Genomic DNA, 20,370 nt, shown 5'->3' on the forward strand with positions numbered 1-20,370 from the left:
CCCCCTGAGCGTGCCGAGAATATCCACTCGCCGACCCTCTGAAAGGGTTGCCCTCATGGGCCTTGAGCTTAGAACCAAGCCCAAGTACTCCACCTGTTGACTGGGAAGAGGAGTACTCTTCTTCCAGTTCACAGCAAAACCCAGACTGGTGAGGAATTCCACCACCAGCCTGGTATGAGACCTGGCAACCTCCTCCGACCGGCTGAGGAGCAGAATGTTGTCGAGATAGAAAATAACTAGCGCGGTCTCTACGCACTTGGTGAATGTGCGAGGGGCCAGAGAGTAGCCAAACGGCAGCCTCTGGTATTCGTACGCTACACCCTGAAAAAGGAAGCGAAGGAATTTCCTGTGAGGAGGGAAGATCTGGATGTGAAAGTACGCATCCTTCAGGTCTATGGAGGTGAACCAGTCTCCCACTCTGACAGAGCTTATCAGGTGCTTGACGGTCAACATCCTGAACCGCCTCGCCACAATCAGCCGATTGAACGCAGACAGATCCAGAATAGGTCTGACACCTCCCGATTTCTTGGGCACCAGAGGATGGCTTGCTTCGCTAACAGAGATTGGATCTCGTCGGCCAGAGCTGTCACTGCTGCTGACCCTGACAACAGGGTCTGTACCAAACCTGAAAACGGAGGGTGGGGTTGTGCAAACTGCAACACAAATCCCCGCCTCAGCGTTTTCTCCATCCACCTCGACATATGGCACTGCTGTAGCCATATGTGATGATACTCCCAAAGCGCACTCGCCGCCACTTGGCGCTGGTCCGCCAGGAACCGTAGATAGACGGCCCGGTCCCAACCGCTGTGCGTTTCCAACCCTGGACTCGCCAACCGCGCGAGCAGGGTGTCTCATGGAGCCGGGATATCGCACCCTGACACTACCAACGAGGCAATCACACCCAAGGGGGGACCCCGACAGAAAGGGCCGGTTTGATACGGGGGAAGCTGTCATCACACTGGGTGACAAAAGCTCCCCCACTGAACACCTCCCCGGCATGGATTGCTGAGGATCTGTTCTACAGCTGGACATGCAAGGCGTGTGGTCCCCACACTGCCCGATAGGGTGGGTTCCTACACACCGTAGCCCTGTAGTGATATTACTACCACCCAAATCACGCGTGCCTGACTGACCACCGCCGGTCTTCCGGCCGTGGGAGGCACTAACGTGATACCCGGCCTGGCGAGGGCGGGGCTGGGGGAACTCACGCTGCGACCCCCTGGGCCTCGAGTTCCCCCCCTGACAACCTTCGTCGTTGACAGACACAACACCATGCTCACCAAACACAGACACAGAACGTGTGGCATGGGAGCCGCTTGACAGCACAGCATTCTCATAGGCAGACCCAGGCCTAGCCAGCAACTGGGTGTCAGCCCCTGTCCCCATGAGAAGCGAAACGTGGGGCCGCTTGCGCCTCGTTGAAGGCATGCGGCCCGCAGCCAAAGGGGACAAATCAGAGCCTGTATCCCGTTGGTGTTGTGGGGGGGAGTGACCGGAGAGCGAGCTAGACACAGCTAGACGGCGACCGTTTTTTAGGGCGTGCTCATCTAATGTAGCCGATCCCTTGGCCGCCAAGGCTGTCGGCCTTGTGATCACCTGTTGTCTTTGTGTCCAGGGTACCTCAGGCGGGGTAAACATGGCCGCTGGTCGGGGGCCTCGCCACAGTCGCTGGCGAGGCCACGCCCTCACCTCTGGCTGCGTGGTGCGAGGCGGTGTGGGGCCTAGGTCAAATACCGCCCGCGCTCCTGCGGAAAGACCAGAGTCCCTCTGCGGAGAGGGGAGCCCTGAGGAGGAGAAGCCTTTTCTCCTCCTCAAAGGAAGACTGCTCCAACCAAAGATGTCTGTGAACAAGCGTTGACAGCATCCTAGCGCTCCCGGCGGTTATAGCTTGCGACTGAGTTAAAAGCTGTATAACCCCAAAAACATGCGCAATGTTTTCGACGTCGGCTGGCCCTAAGGCCCCACTACCCGACACCATTGTGGACAGAAAAGCAGTCAACTGAGCAATGACACTGGTCGCTGCTAAATTCCGTCCTGCGGCAGTATAAACTTCATCAGCCCATACAGCCACCTGCCGGGCCAACTCGCCCTCTGGCGTCGGCTTCCGGGTGGGACACCGTTCAACCATGCCAGGGCAAAGGACCGATGCTAGCTGGCCCTTAAGCCATGGCACACCTGCCTTGCGCCCTGTTGTCAGCCCATCCACCCGTATAAAGGGTAAATAAGCCTCAGCAAAACCCCCCACATTAGACACCGATTGACCTTCAGCAATGAAACGGTTAAGAGGAGGGAATAGTGGCGACAGCCCACGGCGGGGAACAAAGAAGTGGGTCCCTAAGAAGTGGGGTGACATGGGCCGACTTCGGTAGGTTTGAGATCAGGCGGGCCGCTGCTTTCTGAATGAGTTGAAGAGGCTTAGTGGCAGTGGCCGGGAGGCCAGCGAGCAGTGCGTTGCAGTAGTCGAGGCGGGAGATGACTGTTGATTGGACGAGGAGTTGGGTGGCTTCTTTTGTCAGGAAGGGGCGGATCCTTCTGACGTTGCTCAGGAGGAATCTGCAGGTTCTGGTTGTCGCTGCGATGTGAGCAGAGAAGTTCAACTGGTCGTCGAGGACAACACCAAGGTTCTTGGCGGTCGGGAACGCGGTCACAGCTGCATTCTCGACTGTGATGGAAAGGTCGGTCAGGGGGGAGGATTTGGCCGGCAGGTGGAGCAATTCTGTTTTGCTTAGGTTCAGTTTGAGGTGGTTGGTCATCATCCAGGCGGAGATGTCGGACAGACAGGCCGAGATCTGCTCAGAGACGTGGATATCTGAGGGAGGGAAGGAGAGGAAGAGTTGAGTATCGTCGGCATAACAATGATAGGAGAAGCCATGAGACGTGATAATGTTACCCAGTGATTTAGTGTAGAGGGAGAAGAGAAGGGGTCCTAGAACCGAGCCCTGGGGGACACCCGTCTGCAGGGGGCGGGTGGCCGACAGGGTCCCTCTCCATGACACTTGGTAGGAGCGGTCATTGAGGTATGATGTCAGCCATGTCAGCACAGAGCCAGCCACTCCCATTCCTGCGAGGGCCGCGAGGAAGATCTGGTGGTTGACTGTGTCGAAGGCTGCAGATAGATCTAGGAGAATCAGGACAGAGGAGAGGCCTTTCGCTTTTGCTAAGTGAAGTGCCTCTGTGACCACAATGAGGGCCGTTTCTGTGGAGTGGCCAGTCCGGAAGCCAGACTGATTAGGGTCTAGAAGGTAATTCTGTAAGAGATAAGCAGTAAGTTGGTTGGATACAGCACGTTCAAGTGTTTTACAAAGGAAGGAGAGAAGAGAGACAGGACGGTAGTTGCCTATGGCGGTAGGGTTCAGGGTTGGTTTTTTTATGAGCGGCGTGACTCTGGCTTGTTTTAGGGAGGTGGGGACCACCCCCGAGTTGAGTGAGGAGTTGATGGTTGCAGTTAGGAATGGGAGGATGTCTGGTGCTATGGTCTGGAGGAGTGGGGAGGGTAGCTGATCCAGCTGGCATGTAGTCGGACGGTTCGACGTTACCAGTGTCAGGGTCTCGGCTTCTGTAATGGGAGAGAAAGATGACAGAGTGAAGGATGAGGTTCTCGATTCAGCATTTGGAATGGGTGGGGGTTGGGAGAAGGAGCTGCGGATGTTCTCCACTTTTTCCTCAAAGAAGATCGCGAAGTCTTCGGCAGAGAAAGATGAGGGAGGGGGGGGGGGGGTGGGGGGGAGTGAGGAGGGAGGACATGGTAGCATGCAGTTTGCGAAGATTCTTGGCAGAAGCCTCGATCCTATGGTGAAAGAAAGAAGCTTTGGCATTAGTAATGGTTTTGGAGAATGTTAACACAAGTTTGTGATATGTGTCGATGTCAGCAGTGAGGCGTGACTTTCTATACTTCCTCTCAGCCGCTCTCAGGACCTGTCTTTGTTGTTGAACAAGACCTGTATTGGGAGTATAGGGGCGATCTGAAGGTCCTGCTGTGGTTACATGATACACGCGGGACGTATAGGGGCGATCTGAAGGTCCTGCTGTGGTTACATGATACATGCTGGACGTATAGGGGCGATCTGAAGGTCCTGCTGTGGTTACATGATACATGCTGGACGTATAGGGGCGATCTGAAGGTCCTGCTGTGGTTACATGATACATGCTGGACGTATAGGGGCGATCTGAAGGTCCTGCTGTGGTTACATGATACATGCGGGACGTATAGGGGCGATCTGAAGGTCCTGCTGTGGTTACATGATACATGCTGGACGTATAGGGGCGATCTGAAGGTCCTGCTGTGGTTACATGATACATGCGGGACGTATAGGGGCGATCTGAAGGTCCTGCTGTGGTTACATGATACATGCTGGACGTATAGGGGCGATCTGAAGGTCCTGCTGTGGTTACATGATACATGCTGGACGTATAGGGGCGATCTGAAGGTCCTGCTGTGGTTACATGATACATGCTGGACGTATAGGGGCAATCTGAAGGTCCTGCTGTGGTTACATGATACATGCTGGACGGTTGATGCTGTGGTTACATGATACATGCTGGACGGTTGATGCTAGATCACACGGGGTCATCTGCGTTTCATTGGGAGTCGTCGGTTTTTGGCCAAGCTGCAGAGCCGCAAGCCGTCATCATTTTAACTTGAAAGGTTGTTTATAAACCAATACCTCTGCACCTTTGATTACACTGCCTACACTTCTTACTGGTAAATGTAAAAAGCCAATTTCTGGATAAACCTCAGAGGACCATTGAACTTAAAAAAAACCTGTGATGAAAAGTAAAACCAACCTGAAAATAATGTGTATCTCCTCTTACGGAGCCACCCTGTGGAATGGGCTACAGGATGAACTAAAATATTGTGAAAATAAATCAATTCAAATCTAGACTAAAAAAATCAGGTACAGAAGGGAAGAAGAGCTTTAATGGCATATTAAAAAAATATTATAATAATAATAATAAATACGTATATGATACTGTATTGTGCGCTATATATATAATCATATTATAATTCATTTGTATATTATATTGAACTATATTTGCAGTATGTACTATTATATTATGGTACTATATTGTATTGTATATATCATGTACCCTATATCTCACATCACATTATATATGTGCTGTATACACTATTATGTATACTATTATATATACTATTATATACTGCAGGTATACTATACTGTAATGTGTACTGTAATGTGTACTATATGTGTGCACTGAAATGTGTACTATGTATCTACTATGTATGTATGTAAATAAAATAATAAAAAAAAAAAATGAAACGTAAGTCTTCAGGGGTAGGGCCCGACCAGCCTAGTGCTTCTCCCTAGCCCTTTTCGGACAATTGGAAAACGTTGGTGATTTATGAAATGACCGTTGTTATGTGTCCAAAGCCCGAAATAAAAAATAACTGAACTTAACTGAACTTAACTGAACACTGCCTACTTGCTCATAATGCAACCCTAACCCCTCCCACTACATAAAAATAAAAAATAAATGTAAACATCTTCTTCCAGGCCCATGGGATCTGGCATCTACACCATGCTGGATACAGCTGCCTCTGTTTGCAATATCCTCCACAGTACTGATCGCGGTTGCCAAGCAACTCACATAAGACTGAGACAGAGACGACCAATAAGTGATGTTTTCCACCAGGGGTATTAAAACATCAAAGAAAACCACTCCTAGTTTAATAATGGTTCCCGTTTGCAAGTGTTCACAACATTTAAGAATGTTAAATCTTCCGTGAGCAATCGGACTAACGCCGTCTGACATTACAAGGCAAATTCTTCTTTTCTCTTTTCTGTTGAATGGGAGACAGTAGGTGTGGACTAATACAGACCAAGCTGTACTAAGTTACAGAGATAACAATGAAGCAAATACGCTGTATTATATTATATTATTTGTATGTTGAAATTCAGAGGTAGGCCTATTCTTGAGTTCTTCAGTTAATTAGACTTAATTACTGTTAATACTAGCCTGGTAGGACTGTTAACACTAGTCTGGTAGGACTGTTAACACTAGTCTGGTAGGACTGTTTACACTAGTCTGGTAGGACTGTTAATACTAGTCTGGTAGGACCTGTTCCACACCACGGGGACGTTACCGACCCCTTTTTGACATTATTATCATATATTAATATTTTTATGAGTGATGCAATAAATTAACGTTTTTAAAATCAAACGTTTTCAAGTATTATTATCACTACTATGTCACAAATACATGTAGAATGTAAAACGTTAGGTTGGCAATAGTTTAGCAATAGGTTAAAAGTGAGTTTATATCATTTTAAGTTTTTATTTTTCACTCGCGTTTTTGACGTGGAAGCGGAAATGGAAATGTTGAACCATGGGAATTTTTTTTTTGCGGCCATTTTGAAATGCAGTCAGTTTCTCCACACTATTGTAATCATGTAGGAATAATTAGATCTGAAATTAGTTACAAAATGAATACACTGTGGGAGAAATAAAAAAGTACAGTCGATTACATTAAATATCTGTATATGTTATTATGCATGCCTGGTGATACTATATCCAAATTGAACTCGGCCATTTGAAAGATACTATATGTATATATATATATAAATGTGCGAATTGGCTATAATAAGGTAATGTATAAGCATATATTCTATATTCTATAATAATATTTCAAATTGCATTGGTCCGGATGGGAGAATTCAGTACTGTATATACAAAACCTTCAATTTTATCATCTTCCCTTTATTAATTTCCTTAGATCTTTTGTACACATGATCTCAAGAGGGTACTGAATTAGCTCAGTGGCAGTTTTTTAAGTTTGGTCATTATTATCATGGTTTTATTCACTGTCAAAGATGAAAAGAAAAATCATAATTCATATTTTCCTTTGTTTCATCAGAATTTAAGCAAGCCTAGTAATAGACACAATATTTCTGACACTGAGAATACATTCATTGAGGTCCATAGATGTTCCTAGATACCAAGAATATGCAAATAGCCCTTGTAGAAGTGGAGCAATATTCCATTTACCTAGGTATACATTTTATGCAGATTTCACCTGGGGTGGAACAGGTTAATACTAGCCTGGTAGGACTGTTAATACTAGTCTGGTAGGACTGTTTACACTAGTCTGGTAGGACTGTTAATACTAGTCTGGTAGGACTGTTAATACTAGTCTGGTAGAACTGTTAACACTAGTCTGGTAGGACTGTTAATACTAGTCTGGTAGGACTGTTAATACTAGTCTGGTAGAACTGTTTACACTAGTCTGGTAGGACTGTTAATACTAGTCTGGTAGGACTGTTTACACTAGTCTGGTAGGACTGTTAATACTAGTCTGGTAGGACTGTTAATACTAGTCTGGTAGGACTGTTTACACTAGTCTGGTAGGACTGTTAATACTAGTCTGGTAGGACTGTTAACACTAGTCTGGTAGGACTGTTAATACTAGTCTGGTAGGACTGTTAATACTAGTCTGGTAGGACTGTTAATACTAGTCTGGTAGGACTGTCTACACTAGTCTGGTAGGACTGTTAATACTAGCCTGGTAGAACTGTTAACACTAGTCTGGTAGGACTGTTAATACTAGTCTGGTAGGACTGTTAATACTAGTCTGGTAGGACTGTTAATACTAGTCTGGTAGGACTGTTAACACTAGTCTGGTAGGACTGTTAATACTAGTCTGGTAGGACTGTTAATACTAGTCTGGTAGGACTGTTAACACTAGTCTGGTAGGACTGTTAATACTAGTCTGGTAGGACTGTTAATACTAGTCTGGTAGGACTGTTAATACTAGTCTGGTAGGACTGTTAATACTAGTCTGGTATGACTGTTAATACTAGTCTGGTAGGACTGTTAACACTAGTCTGGTAGGACTGTTAATACTAGTCTGGTAGGACTGTTAATACTAGTCTGGTATGACTGTTAATACTAGTCTGGTAGGACTGTTAATACTAGTCTGGTAGGACTGTTAATACTAGTCTGGTAGGACTGTCTACACTAGTCTGGTAGGACTGTTAATACTAGTCTGGTAGGACTGTTAATACTAGTCTGGTATGACTGTTAATACTAGTCTGGTAGGACTGTTAATACTAGTCTGGTAGGACTGTCTACACTAGTCTGGTAGGACTGTTAATACTAGTCTGGTAGGACTGTTAATACTAGTCTGGTAGGACTGTTTACACTAGTCTGGTAGGACTGTTAATACTAGTCTGGTATGACTGTTAATACTAGTCTGGTAGGACTGTTAATACTAGTCTGGTAGGGCTGTTAATACTAGTCTGGTAGGACTGTTAATACTAGTCTGGTATGACTGTTAATACTAGTTTGGTAGGACTGTTAACACTAGTCTGGTAGGACTGTTAATACTAGTCTGGTAGGACTGTTAATACTAGTCTGGTATGACTGTTAATACTAGTCTGGTAGGACTGTTAATACTAGTCTGGTAGGACTGTTTACACTAGTCTGGTAGGACTGTTAATACTAGTCTGGTAGGACTGTTAATACTAGTCTGGTAGGACTGTTAATACTAGTCTGGTAGGACTGTTAATACTAGTCTGGTAGGACTGTTTACACTAGTCTGGTAGGACTGTTAACACTAGTCTGGTAGGACTGTTAATACTAGTCTGGTAGGACAGTTAACACTAGTCTGGTAGGACTGTTAATACTAGTCTGGTAGGACTGGTAATACTAGCCTGGTAGGACTGTTAACACTAGTCTGGTAGGACCGTTAATACTAGTCTGGTAGGACTGTTAATACTAGTCTGGTAGGACTGTTAATACTAGTCTGGTAGGACTGTTAATACTAGTCTGGTAGGACTGTTAATACTAGTCTGGTAGGACTGTTAACACTAGTCTGGTAGGACTGTTTACACTAGTCTGGTAGGACTGTTAATACTAGTCTGGTAGGACTGTTAATACTAGCCTGGTAGGACTGTTAATACTAGTCTGGTAGGACTGTTTACACTAGTCTGGTAGGACTGTTTACACTAGTCTGGTAGGACTGTTAATACTAGTCTGGTAGGACTGTTAATACTAGTCTGGTAGCACTGTTAATACTAGTCTGGTAGGACTGTTAATACTAGTCTGGTAGGACTGTTTACACTAGTCTGGTAGGACTGTTAATACTAGTCTGGTAGGACTGTTAATGCTAGTCTGGTAGGACTGTTTACACTAGTCTGGTAGGACTGTTAACACTAGTCTGGTAGGACTGTTTACACTAGTCTGGTAGGACTGTTAATACTAGTCTGGTAGGACTGTTTACACTAGTCTGGTAGGACTGTTAATACTAGAGGACTGTTAATACTAGTCTGGTAGGACTGTTAATACTAGTCTGGTAGGACTGTTAATACTAGTCTGGTAGGACTGTTAATACTAGTCTGGTAGGACTGTTAATACTAGTCTGGTAGGACTGTTTACACTAGTCTGGTAGGACTGTTAACACTAGTCTGGTAGGACTGTTAATACTAGTCTGGTAGGACTGTTAATACTAGTCTGGTAGGGCTGTTAACACTAGTCTGGTAGGACTGTTTACACTAGTCTGGTAGGACTGTTAATACTAGTCTGGTAGGACTGTTAATACTAGTCTGGTAGGACTGTTAATACTAGTCTGGTAGGACTGTTAATACTAGTCTGGTAGGACTGTTTACACTAGTCTGGTAGGACTGTTTACACTAGTCTGGTAGGACTGTTAACACTAGTCTGGTAGGACTGTTAATACTAGCCTGGTAACACTGTTAATACTAGTCTGGTAGGACTGTTAATACTAGTCTGGTAGGACTGTTAATACTAGTCTGGTAGGACTGTTTACACTAGTCTGGTAGGACTGTTTACACTAGTCTGGTAGGACTGTTAACACTAGTCTGGTAGGACTGTTAATACTAGCCTGGTAGGACTGTTAATACTAGTCTGGTAGAACTGTTAACACTAGTCTGGTAGGACTGTTAATACTAGCCTGGTAGGACTGTTAATACTAGTCTGGTAGGACTGTTAACACTAGTCTGGTAGGACTGTTAATACTAGCCTGGTAGGACTGTTAATACTAGTCTGGTAGGACTGTTAACACTAGTCTGGTAGGACTGTTAATACTAGCCTGGTAGAACTGTTAATACTAGTCTGGTAGGACTGTTAATACTAGTCTGGTAGGACTGTTAACACTAGTCTGGTAACTCTGTTAATACTAGTCTGGTAGGACAGTTAATACTAGTCTGGTAGGACTGTTAATACTAGCCTGGTAGGACTGTTAATACTAGTCTGGTAGGACTGTTAATACTAGTCTGGTAGGACTGTTTACACTAGTCTGGTAGGACTGTTAATACTAGTCTGGTAGGACTGTTAATACTAGTCTGGTAGAACTGTTAATACTAGTCTGGTAGGACTGTTAATACTAGTCTGGTAGGACTGTTAATACTAGTCTGGTATGACTGTTAATACTAGTCTGGTAGGACTGTTAACACTAGTCTGGTAGGACTGTTTACACTAGTCTGGTAGGACTGTTAATACTAGAGGACTGTTAATACTAGTCTGGTAGGACTGTTAATACTAGTCTGGTAGGACTGTTAATACTAGTCTGGTAGGACTGTTAATACTAGTCTGGTAGGACTGTTAATACTAGTCTGGTAGGACTGTTAATACTAGTCTGGTAGGACTGTTTACACTAGTCTGGTAGGACTGTTAATACTAGTCTGGTAGGACTGTTAATACTAGTCTGGTAGGACTGTTAATACTAGTCTGGTAGCACTGTTTACACTAGAGGACTGTTAATACTAGCCTGGTAGGACTGTTTACACTAGTCTGGTAGGACTGTTAATACTAGTCTGGTAGGACTGTTAATACTAGTCTGGTAGGACTGTTAATACTAGTCTGGTAGGACTGTTAACACTAGTCTGGTAGGACTGTTTACACTAGTCTGGTAGGACTGTTTACACTAGTCTGGTAGGACTGTTAATACTAGTCTGGTAGGACTGTTAATACTAGTCTGGTAGGACTGTTAATACTAGTCTGGTAGGACTGTTAATACTAGCCTGGTAGGACTGTTTACACTAGTCTGGTAGGACTGTTAATACTAGTCTGGTAGGACTGTTAATACTAGTCTGGTAGGACTGTTAATACTAGTCTGGTAGGACTGTTAACACTAGTCTGGTAGGACTGTTTACACTAGTCTGGTAGGACTGTTTACACTAGTCTGGTAGGACTGTTAATACTAGTCTGGTATGACTGTTAATACTAGTCTGGTAGGACTGTTAATACTAGTCTGGTAGGACTGTTAATACTAGCCTGGTAGGACTGTTAATACTAGTCTGGTAGGACTGTTAATACTAGTCTGGTAGGACTGTTAATACTAGCCTGGTAGGACTGTTAATACTAGTCTGGTAGGACTGTTAATACTAGTCTGGTAGAACTGTTAATACTAGTCTGGTAGGACTGTTTACACTAGTCTGGTAGGACTGTTAATACTAGCCTGGTAGGACTGTTAATACTAGTCTGGTAGGACTGTTAATACTAGCCTGGTAGGACTGTTAACACTAGTCTGGTAGGACTGTTAATACTAGCCTGGTAGGACTGTTAATACTAGTCTGGTAGGACTGTTAATACTAGTCTGGTAGGACTGTTAACACTAGTCTGGTAACTCTGTTAATACTAGTCTGGTAGGACAGTTAATACTAGTCTGGTAGGACTGTTAATACTAGCCTGGTAGGACTGTTAATACTAGTCTGGTAGGACTGTTAATACTAGTCTGGTAGGACTGTTTACACTAGTCTGGTAGGACTGTTAATACTAGTCTGGTAGGACTGTTAATACTAGTCTGGTAGGACTGTTAATACTAGTCTGGTAGGACTGTTAATACTAGTCTGGTAGGACTGTTAATACTAGTCTGGTATGACTGTTAATACTAGTCTGGTAGGACTGTTAACACTAGTCTGGTAGGACTGTTTACACTAGTCTGGTAGGACTGTTAATACTAGAGGACTGTTAATACTAGTCTGGTAGGACTGTTAATACTAGTCTGGTAGGACTGTTAATACTAGTCTGGTAGGACTGTTAATACTAGTCTGGTAGGACTGTTAATACTAGTCTGGTAGGACTGTTAATACTAGTCTGGTAGGACTGTTTACACTAGTCTGGTAGAAATGTTAATACTAGTCTGGTAGGACTGTTAATACTAGTCTGGTAGAACTGTTAATACTAGTCTGGTAGGACTGTTTACACTAGAGGACTGTTAATACTAGCCTGGTAGGACTGTTTACACTAGTCTGGTAGGACTGTTAATACTAGTCTGGTAGAACTGTTAATACTAGTCTGGTAGGACTGTTAATACTAGTCTGGTAGGACTGTTAATACTAGTCTGGTAGGACTGTTAACACTAGTCTGGTAGGACTGTTTACACTAGTCTGGTAGGACTGTTTACACTAGTCTGGTAGGACTGTTAATACTAGTCTGGTAGGACTGTTAATACTAGTCTGGTAGGACTGTTAATACTAGCCTGGTAGGACTGTTTACACTAGTCTGGTAGGACTGTTAATACTAGTCTGGTAGGACTGTTAATACTAGTCTGGTAGGACTGTTAATACTAGTCTGGTAGGACTGTTAACACTAGTCTGGTAGGACTGTTTACACTAGTCTGGTAGGACTGTTTACACTAGTCTGGTAGGACTGTTAATACTAGTCTGGTATGACTGTTAATACTAGTCTGGTAGGACTGTTAATACTAGTCTGGTAGGACTGTTAATACTAGCCTGGTAGGACTGTTAATACTAGTCTGGTAGGACTGTTAATACTAGTCTGGTAGGACTGTTAATACTAGCCTGGTAGGACTGTTAATACTAGTCTGGTAGGACTGTTAATACTAGTCTGGTAGGACTGTTAATACTAGTCTGGTAGGACTGTTTACACTAGTCTGGTAGGACTGTTAATACTAGCCTGGTAGGACTGTTAATACTAGTCTGGTAGGACTGTTAATACTAGCCTGGTAGGACAGTTAACACTAGTCTGGTAGGACTGTTAATACTAGTCTGGTAGGACAGTTAACACTAGTCTGGTAGGACTGTTTACACTAGTCTGGTAGGACTGTTAATACTAGTCTGGTAGGACTGTTAATACTAGCCTGGTAGGACTGTTAACACTAGTCTGGTAGGACTGTTAATACTAGTCTGGTAGGACTGTTTACACTAGTCTGGTAGGACTGTTAATACTAGCCTGGTAGGACTGTTAATACTAGTCTGGTAGGACTGTTAATACTAGCCTGGTAGGACTGTTAAAACTAGTCTGGTAGGACTGTTAATACTAGTCTGGTAGGACAGTTAACACTAGTCTGGTAGGACTGTTTACACTAGTCTGGTAGGACTGTTAATACTAGTCTGGTAGGACTGTTAATACTAGTCTGGTAGGACTGTTAATACTAGCCTGGTAGGACTGTTAATACTAGTCTGGTAGGACTGTTAACACTAGTCTGGTAGGACTGTTAATACTAGTCTGGTAGGACTGTTAATACTAGTCTGGTAGGACTGTTAATACTAGTCTGGTAGGACTGTTAATACTAGTCTGGTAGGACTGTTAATACTAGTCTGGTAGGACTGTTAACACTAGTCTGGTAGGACTGTTAACACTAGTCTGGTAGGACTGTTAATACTAGCCTGGTAGGACTGTTAATACTAGCCTGGTAGGACTGTTAATACTAGTCTGGTAGGACTGTTAATACTAGTCTGGTAGGACTGTTAATACTAGTCTGGTAGGACTGTTAATACTAGTCTGGTAGGACTGTTTACACTAGTCTGGTAGGACTGTTTACACTAGTCTGGTAACTGTTAACACTAGTCTGGTAGGACTGTTAACACTAGTCTGGTAGGACTGTTAATACTAGTCTGGTAGGACTGTTAATACTAGTCTGGTAGGACTGTTAATACTAGTCTGGTAGGACTGTTTACACTAGTCTGGTAGGACTGTTAACACTAGTCTGGTAGGACTGTTTACACTAGTCTGGTAGGACTGTTAATACTAGAGGACTGTTAATACTAGTCTGGTAGGACTGTTTACACTAGTCTGGTAGGACTGTTAATACTAGAGGACTGTTAATACTAGTCTGGTAGGACTGTTAATACTAGTCTGGTAGGACTGTTAATACTAGAGGACTGTTAATACTAGTCTGGTAGGACTGTTTACACTAGTCTGGTAGGACTGTTAACACTAGTCTGGTAGGACTGTTTACACTAGTCTGGTAGGACTGTTAATACTAGAGGACTGTTAATACTAGTCTGGTAGGACTGTTTACACTAGTCTGGTAGGACTGTTAATACTAGAGGACTGTTAATACTAGTCTGGTAGGACTGTTAATACTAGAGGACTGTTAATACTAGTCTGGTAGGACTGTTAATACTAGAGGACTGTTAATACTAGTCTGGTAGGACTGTTAATACTAGTCTGGTAGGACTGTTTACACTAGTCTGGTAGGACTGTTAATACTAGTCTGGTAGGACTGTTAATACTAGTCTGGTAGGACTGTTAATACTAGTCTGGTAGGACTGTTAATACTAGTCTGGTAGGACTGTTAACACTAGTCTGGTAGGACTGTTTACACTAGTCTGGTAGGACTGTTAACACTAGTCTGGTAGGACTGTTAATACTAGTCTCGTAGCACTGGTAATACTAGTCTGGTAGGACTGTTAATACTAGTCTGGTAGGACTGTTTACACTAGTCTGGTAGGACTGTTTACACTAGTCTGGTAGGACTGTTTACACTAGTCTGGTAGGACTGTTAATACTAGTCTGGTAGGACTGTTAATACTAGTCTGGTAGGACTGTTAATACTAGTCTGGTAGGACTGTTAATACTAGTCTGGTAGGACTGTTAATACTAGTCTGGTAGGACTGTTTACACTAGTCTGGTAGGACTGTTAATACTAGCCTGGTAGAACTGTTAATACTAGCCTGGTAGGACTGTTAATACTAGTCTGGTAGGACTGTTAACACTAGTCTGGTAGGACTGTTAACACTAGTCTGGTAGGACTGTTAATACTAGTCTGGTAGGACTGTTAACACTAGTCTGGTAGGACTGTTAATACTAGTCTGGTAGGACTGTTAACACTAGTCTGGTAGGACTGTTAACACTAGTCTGGTAGGACTGTTAATACTAGTCTGGTAGGACTGTTAATACTAGTCTGGTAGGACTGTTTACACTAGTCTGGTAGGACTGTTAATACTAGTCTGGTAGGACTGTTTACACTAGTCTGGTAGGACTGTTAATACTAGTCTGGTAGGACTGTTAATACTAGCCTGGTAGGACTGTTAATACTAGTCTGGTAGGACTGTTTACACTAGTCTGGTAGGACTGTTAATACTAGTCTGGTAGGACTGTTTACACTAGTCTGGTAGGACTGTTAATACTAGTCTGGTAGGACTGTTAATACTAGTCTGGTAGGACTGTTAATACTAGCCTGGTAGGACTGTTAATACTAGTCTGGTAGGACTGTTTACACTAGTCTGGTAGGACTGTTAACACTAGTCTGGTAGGACTGTTTACACTAGTCTGGTAGGACTGTTAATACTAGAGGACTGTTAATACTAGTCTGGTAGGACTGTTTACACTAGTCTGGTAGGACTGTTAATACTAGAGGACTGTTAATACTAGTCTGGTATGACTGTTAATACTAGTCTGGTAGGACTGTTAATACTAGAGGACTGTTAATACTAGTCTGGTAGGACTGTTTACACTAGTCTGGTAGGACTGTTAACACTAGTCTGGTAGGACTGTTTACACTAGTCTGGTAGGACTGTTAATACTAGAGGACTGTTAATACTAGTCTGGTAGGACTGTTTACACTAGTCTGGTAGGACTGTTAATACTAGAGGACTGTTAATACTAGTCTGGTAGGACTGTTAATACTAGAGGACTGTTAATACTAGTCTGGTAGGACTGTTAATACTAGAGGACTGTTAATACTAGTCTGGTAGGACTGTTAATACTAGTCTGGTAGGACTGTTTACACTAGTCTGGTAGGACTGTTAATACTAGTCTGGTAGGACTGTTAATACTAGTCTGGTAGGACTGTTAATACTAGTCTGGTAGGACTGTTAACACTAGTCTGGTAGGACTGTTTACACTAGTCTGGTAGGACTGTTAACACTAGTCTGGTAGGACTGTTAATACTAGTCTCGTAGCACTGGTAATACTAGTCTGGTAGGACTGTTAATACTAGTCTGGTAGGACTGTTTACACTAGTCTGGTAGGACTGTTTACACTAGTCTGGTAGGACTGTTTACACTAGTCTGGTAGGACTGTTAATACTAGTCTGGTAGGACTGTTAATACTAGTCTGGTAGGACTGTTAATACTAGTCTGGTAGGACTGTTAATACTAGTCTGGTAGGACTGTTAATACTAGTCTGGTAGGACTGTTTACACTAGTCTGGTAGGACTGTTAATACTAGCCTGGTAGAACTGTTAATACTAGCCTGGTAGGACTGTTAATACTAGTCTGGTAGGACTGTTAACACTAGTCTGGTAGGACTGTTAACACTAGTCTGGTAGGACTGTTAATACTAGTCTGGTAGGACTGTTAACACTAGTCTGGTAGGACTGTTAATACTAGTCTGGTAGGACTGTTAACACTAGTCTGGTAGGACTGTTAACACTAGTCTGGTAGGACTGTTAATACTAGTCTGGTAGGACTGTTAATACTAGTCTGGTAGGACTGTTTACACTAGTCTGGTAGGACTGTTAATACTAGTCTGGTAGGACTGTTTACACTAGTCTGGTAGGACTGTTAATACTAGTCTGGTAGGACTGTTAATACTAGCCTGGTAGGACTGTTAATACTAGTCTGGTAGGACTGTTTACACTAGTCTGGTAGGACTGTTAATACTAGTCTGGTAGGACTGTTTACACTAGTCTGGTAGGACTGTTAATACTAGTCTGGTAGGACTGTTAATACTAGTCTGGTAGGACTGTTAATACTAGCCTGGTAGGACTGTTTACACTAGTCTGGTAGGACTGTTAATACTAGTCTGGTAGGACTGTTAATACTAGTCTGGTAGGACTGTTAATACTAGTCTGGTAGGACTGTTTACACTAGTCTGGTAGGACTGTTAATACTAGTCTGGTAGGACTGTTAATACTAGTCTGGTAGGACTGTTAATACTAGTCTGGTAGGACTGTTAACACTAGTCTGGTAGGACTGTTAATACTAGTCTGGTAGGACTGTTTACACTAGCCTGGTAGGACTGTTAATACTAGTCTGGTAGGACTGTTTACACTAGTCTGGTAGGACTGTTAATACTAGCCTGGTAGGACTGTTAATACTAGTCTGGTAGGACTGTTTACACTAGTCTGGTAGGACTGTTAATACTAGTCTGGTAGGACTGTTAATACTAGTCTGGTAGGACTGTTAATACTAGCCTGGTAGGACTGTTAATACTAGTCTGGTAGGACTGTTAATACTAGTCTGGTAGGACTGTTTACACTAGTCTGGTAGGACTGTTAATACTAGTCTGGTAGGACTGTTAATACTAGTCTGGTAGGACTGTTAATACTAGTCTGGTAGGACTGTTAATACTAGCCTGGTAGGACTGTTAACACTAGTCTGGTAGGACTGTTAATACTAGTCTGGTAGGACTGTTAATACTAGTCTGGTAGGACTGTTAATACTAGTCTGGTAGGACTGTTAACACTAGTCTGGTAGGACTGTTAATACTAGTCTGGTAGGACTGTTAACACTAGTCTGGTAGACCTGTTTACACTAGTCTGGTAGGACTGTTTACACTAGTCTGGTAGGACTGTTAACACTAGTCTGGTAGGACTGTTTACACTAGTCTGGTAGGACTGTTAATACTAGCCTGGTAGGACTGTTAATACTAGTCTGGTAGGACTGTTAATACTAGTCGGGTAGGACTGTTTACACTAGTCTGGTAGGACTGTTAACACTAGTCTGTTAGGACTGTTAATACTAGCCTGGTAGGACTGTTAACACTAAGTCTAGCTACAGAACTGCCAGTGACATCTTTCCACCATTGTCACAGTTCCCGGTACATTCACAGCCTTTTTGGCGATTAAAAGTGCATCCGATTCGTCCACCGCGTCTCGAGGTAGGGCGGCAGGCGGTGAGTGTGTGCGAGCCGGCTCTCTTACCTCCAGGGATGTAGGGTTTGTAAGGGGCTGCAAGGACTGCAGGGGCTGCATGGGCTCAGGAGGGTGGGGCTCTGGGAGGTGGGCGACAAGCTGAAAGGGAAGAAGACACGGCCATATGGTTTCAGTGTGCTGACTCAGCCCTGCACGGCTGCCTGTCGCTGGGAGTCAACATGCTGGCTGCACCGCACGCTCTGCGTCTCACTGACTCAGCCCTGCACGGCTGCCTGTCGCTGGGAGTCAACATGCTGGCTGCACCGCACGCTCTGCGTCTCACTGACTCAGCCCTGCACGGCTGCCTGTCGCTGGGAGTCAACATGCTGGCTGCACCGCCCGCTCTGCGTCTCACTGACTCAGCCCTGCACGGCTGCCTGTCGCTGGGAGTCAACATGCTGGCTGCACCGCACGCTCTGCGTCTCACTGACTCAGCCCTGCATGGCTGCCTGTCGCTGGGAGTCAACATGCTGGCTGCACCACACGCTCTGCGTCTCACTGACTCAGCCCTGCACGGCTGCCTGTCGCTGGGAGTCAACATGCTGGCTGCACCGCCCGCTCTGCGTCTCACTGACTCAGCCCTGCACGGCTGCCTGTCGCTGGGAGTCAACATGCTGGCTGCACCGCCCGCTCTGCGTCTCACTGACTCAGCCCTGCATGGCTGCCTGTCGCTGGGAGTCAACATGCTGGCTGCACCGCCCGCTCTCACTTTCACTGCAGGGGGGGAGGGTCTCCATTTTGTTTCAACTGAGTGATTTTTAAGTCTTAAACTCCTACTTCTTAAGACAAGTGAGATAAGTCAGTGGGGGTGAGTTAATGTCATGTATTTAGAAAAAAAAGTGACAAATCTATAAATAATCTACAAAATAAGGCAGAGCACTCCTTTTGTTTGAAGAAAGATTAAATTACTTGTTGAGATGGAGATTGTTATTTTTCTTTCGCCATGATTCATTGGCTGACATGAAATGGTGGTGATAGACATTTGGCCACTGCTCTGTGTGGCCGTGGCCTATTTGGACGTGACACAAAGTTAGACATGGATGTGGTTTCTATTTTGAAAGCCAAGGCAAGCCTTCAAATTAAAATCAACCTTGAAATCGATCTTTTAATGTACATCTTCAGTCAGTTTTATTCCCTTATTATTTTATTTTATTTTCACTAGATACTCAAGCTACCTTGTTGACAGATGTTAAATGCACAAATGCTATATCTTACATGGATCTCCATGGCGCGCGTACATCAGCACTTTGCGTCATGGGCTCCCATAGTGTTGTTAATAATATGTTCACTGTAGAAGTATAGGGTCTTAGCCAGGCATGCGTTCTTCATGGGACGGGGTTGCACTCTGTGCAACCCCAGATAAGTACTCGCTATTTGCATATCAATAGCGCCAGTCGTCAGGTGTGTTAAATACGTTCTCAGATACATTCACACCTAACTTGTTGTGAAGACATGTGTTACATTCCATTCGTAGAGGCAATTAGGCACTGTCTTTAGTCTGTGCTCAAGCGAGGGGACATTAAATGCGCATTCGCGGGAGCGCGCGCACGCGCCGGGAGCGAGCGTGCATGTGGTTCGTGCAACCACAGATGATTTCAATAATGCACCACTGGTCTTAGCACAGTAGAAGTATAATATATTTTCACAGTAGAAGTACAGTATAGTATCTTTATACAGTAGAAGTACAGTATAGTATATTTTTACAGTAGAAGTACAGTATAGTATATTTTTACAGTATACGTACAGTATAGTATCTTTTTACAGTAGATGTACAGTATAGTATCTTTTTACTAACCAAGCTAACCTGAACCAAGCTAACCTGAACCAAGCTAAACTTACCTGAAATAGTCACTGCAGTCACACAGGATTGCCTTGTGGGCGTTAAACTCAGTGCTGTTGACTTTAATAACCACATCACAGAACCTTCCCGCCAGACACAGCTCATTAAGGATTGTACAGGACATTGTTTCCTTTTCCATGTGGGGATTTTTAAATTGTATCTCAGTTTTCAAAAATATTAGAAAAACTCTTCAACAACAGATTAGATAAATTCATTGATAAACATTTTTTTAAACACAATTTACTCACCGATAGCCAGTATGGATTCAGAACACACCGGTCAACATCACTAGCATTAATAGAACTCATTGAAAAAATCACAAATTCCATAGATAAAAAAAACATGTAGCTGGAGTATTCATTGATCTAAAAAAAGCATTTGATACTATTAATCATGATATATTAATCAGGAAATTGGAAAGATATGGGATCAGGGGGTAGTATTGGACT

At 43.8% G+C, this 20,370-nt stretch overlaps 1 protein-coding gene across 1 annotated transcript in view; it reads right to left on the reverse strand.

The window, feature by feature from the left end:
- Positions 1 to 20,370, reverse strand: part of LOC311231663 (microtubule-associated serine/threonine-protein kinase 3-like) — a gene marked incomplete at both ends in the record, with an annotated part of 194,016 nt that overhangs the window by 153,952 nt on the left and 19,694 nt on the right. Inside the window, one exon of the mRNA XM_084318291.1 lies at positions 18,091 to 18,180. Within this exon, the coding sequence (XP_084174417.1) occupies positions 18,091 to 18,180 (90 nt within the window). The remainder of the gene's footprint in view (positions 1 to 18,090; positions 18,181 to 20,370) is intronic.

The sequence above is a fragment of the Notolepis coatsorum genome (genome assembly GCF_963971535.1).
Source record: "Notolepis coatsorum genome assembly, chromosome: 7".
NCBI lineage: Eukaryota > Metazoa > Chordata > Actinopteri > Aulopiformes > Paralepididae > Notolepis > Notolepis coatsorum.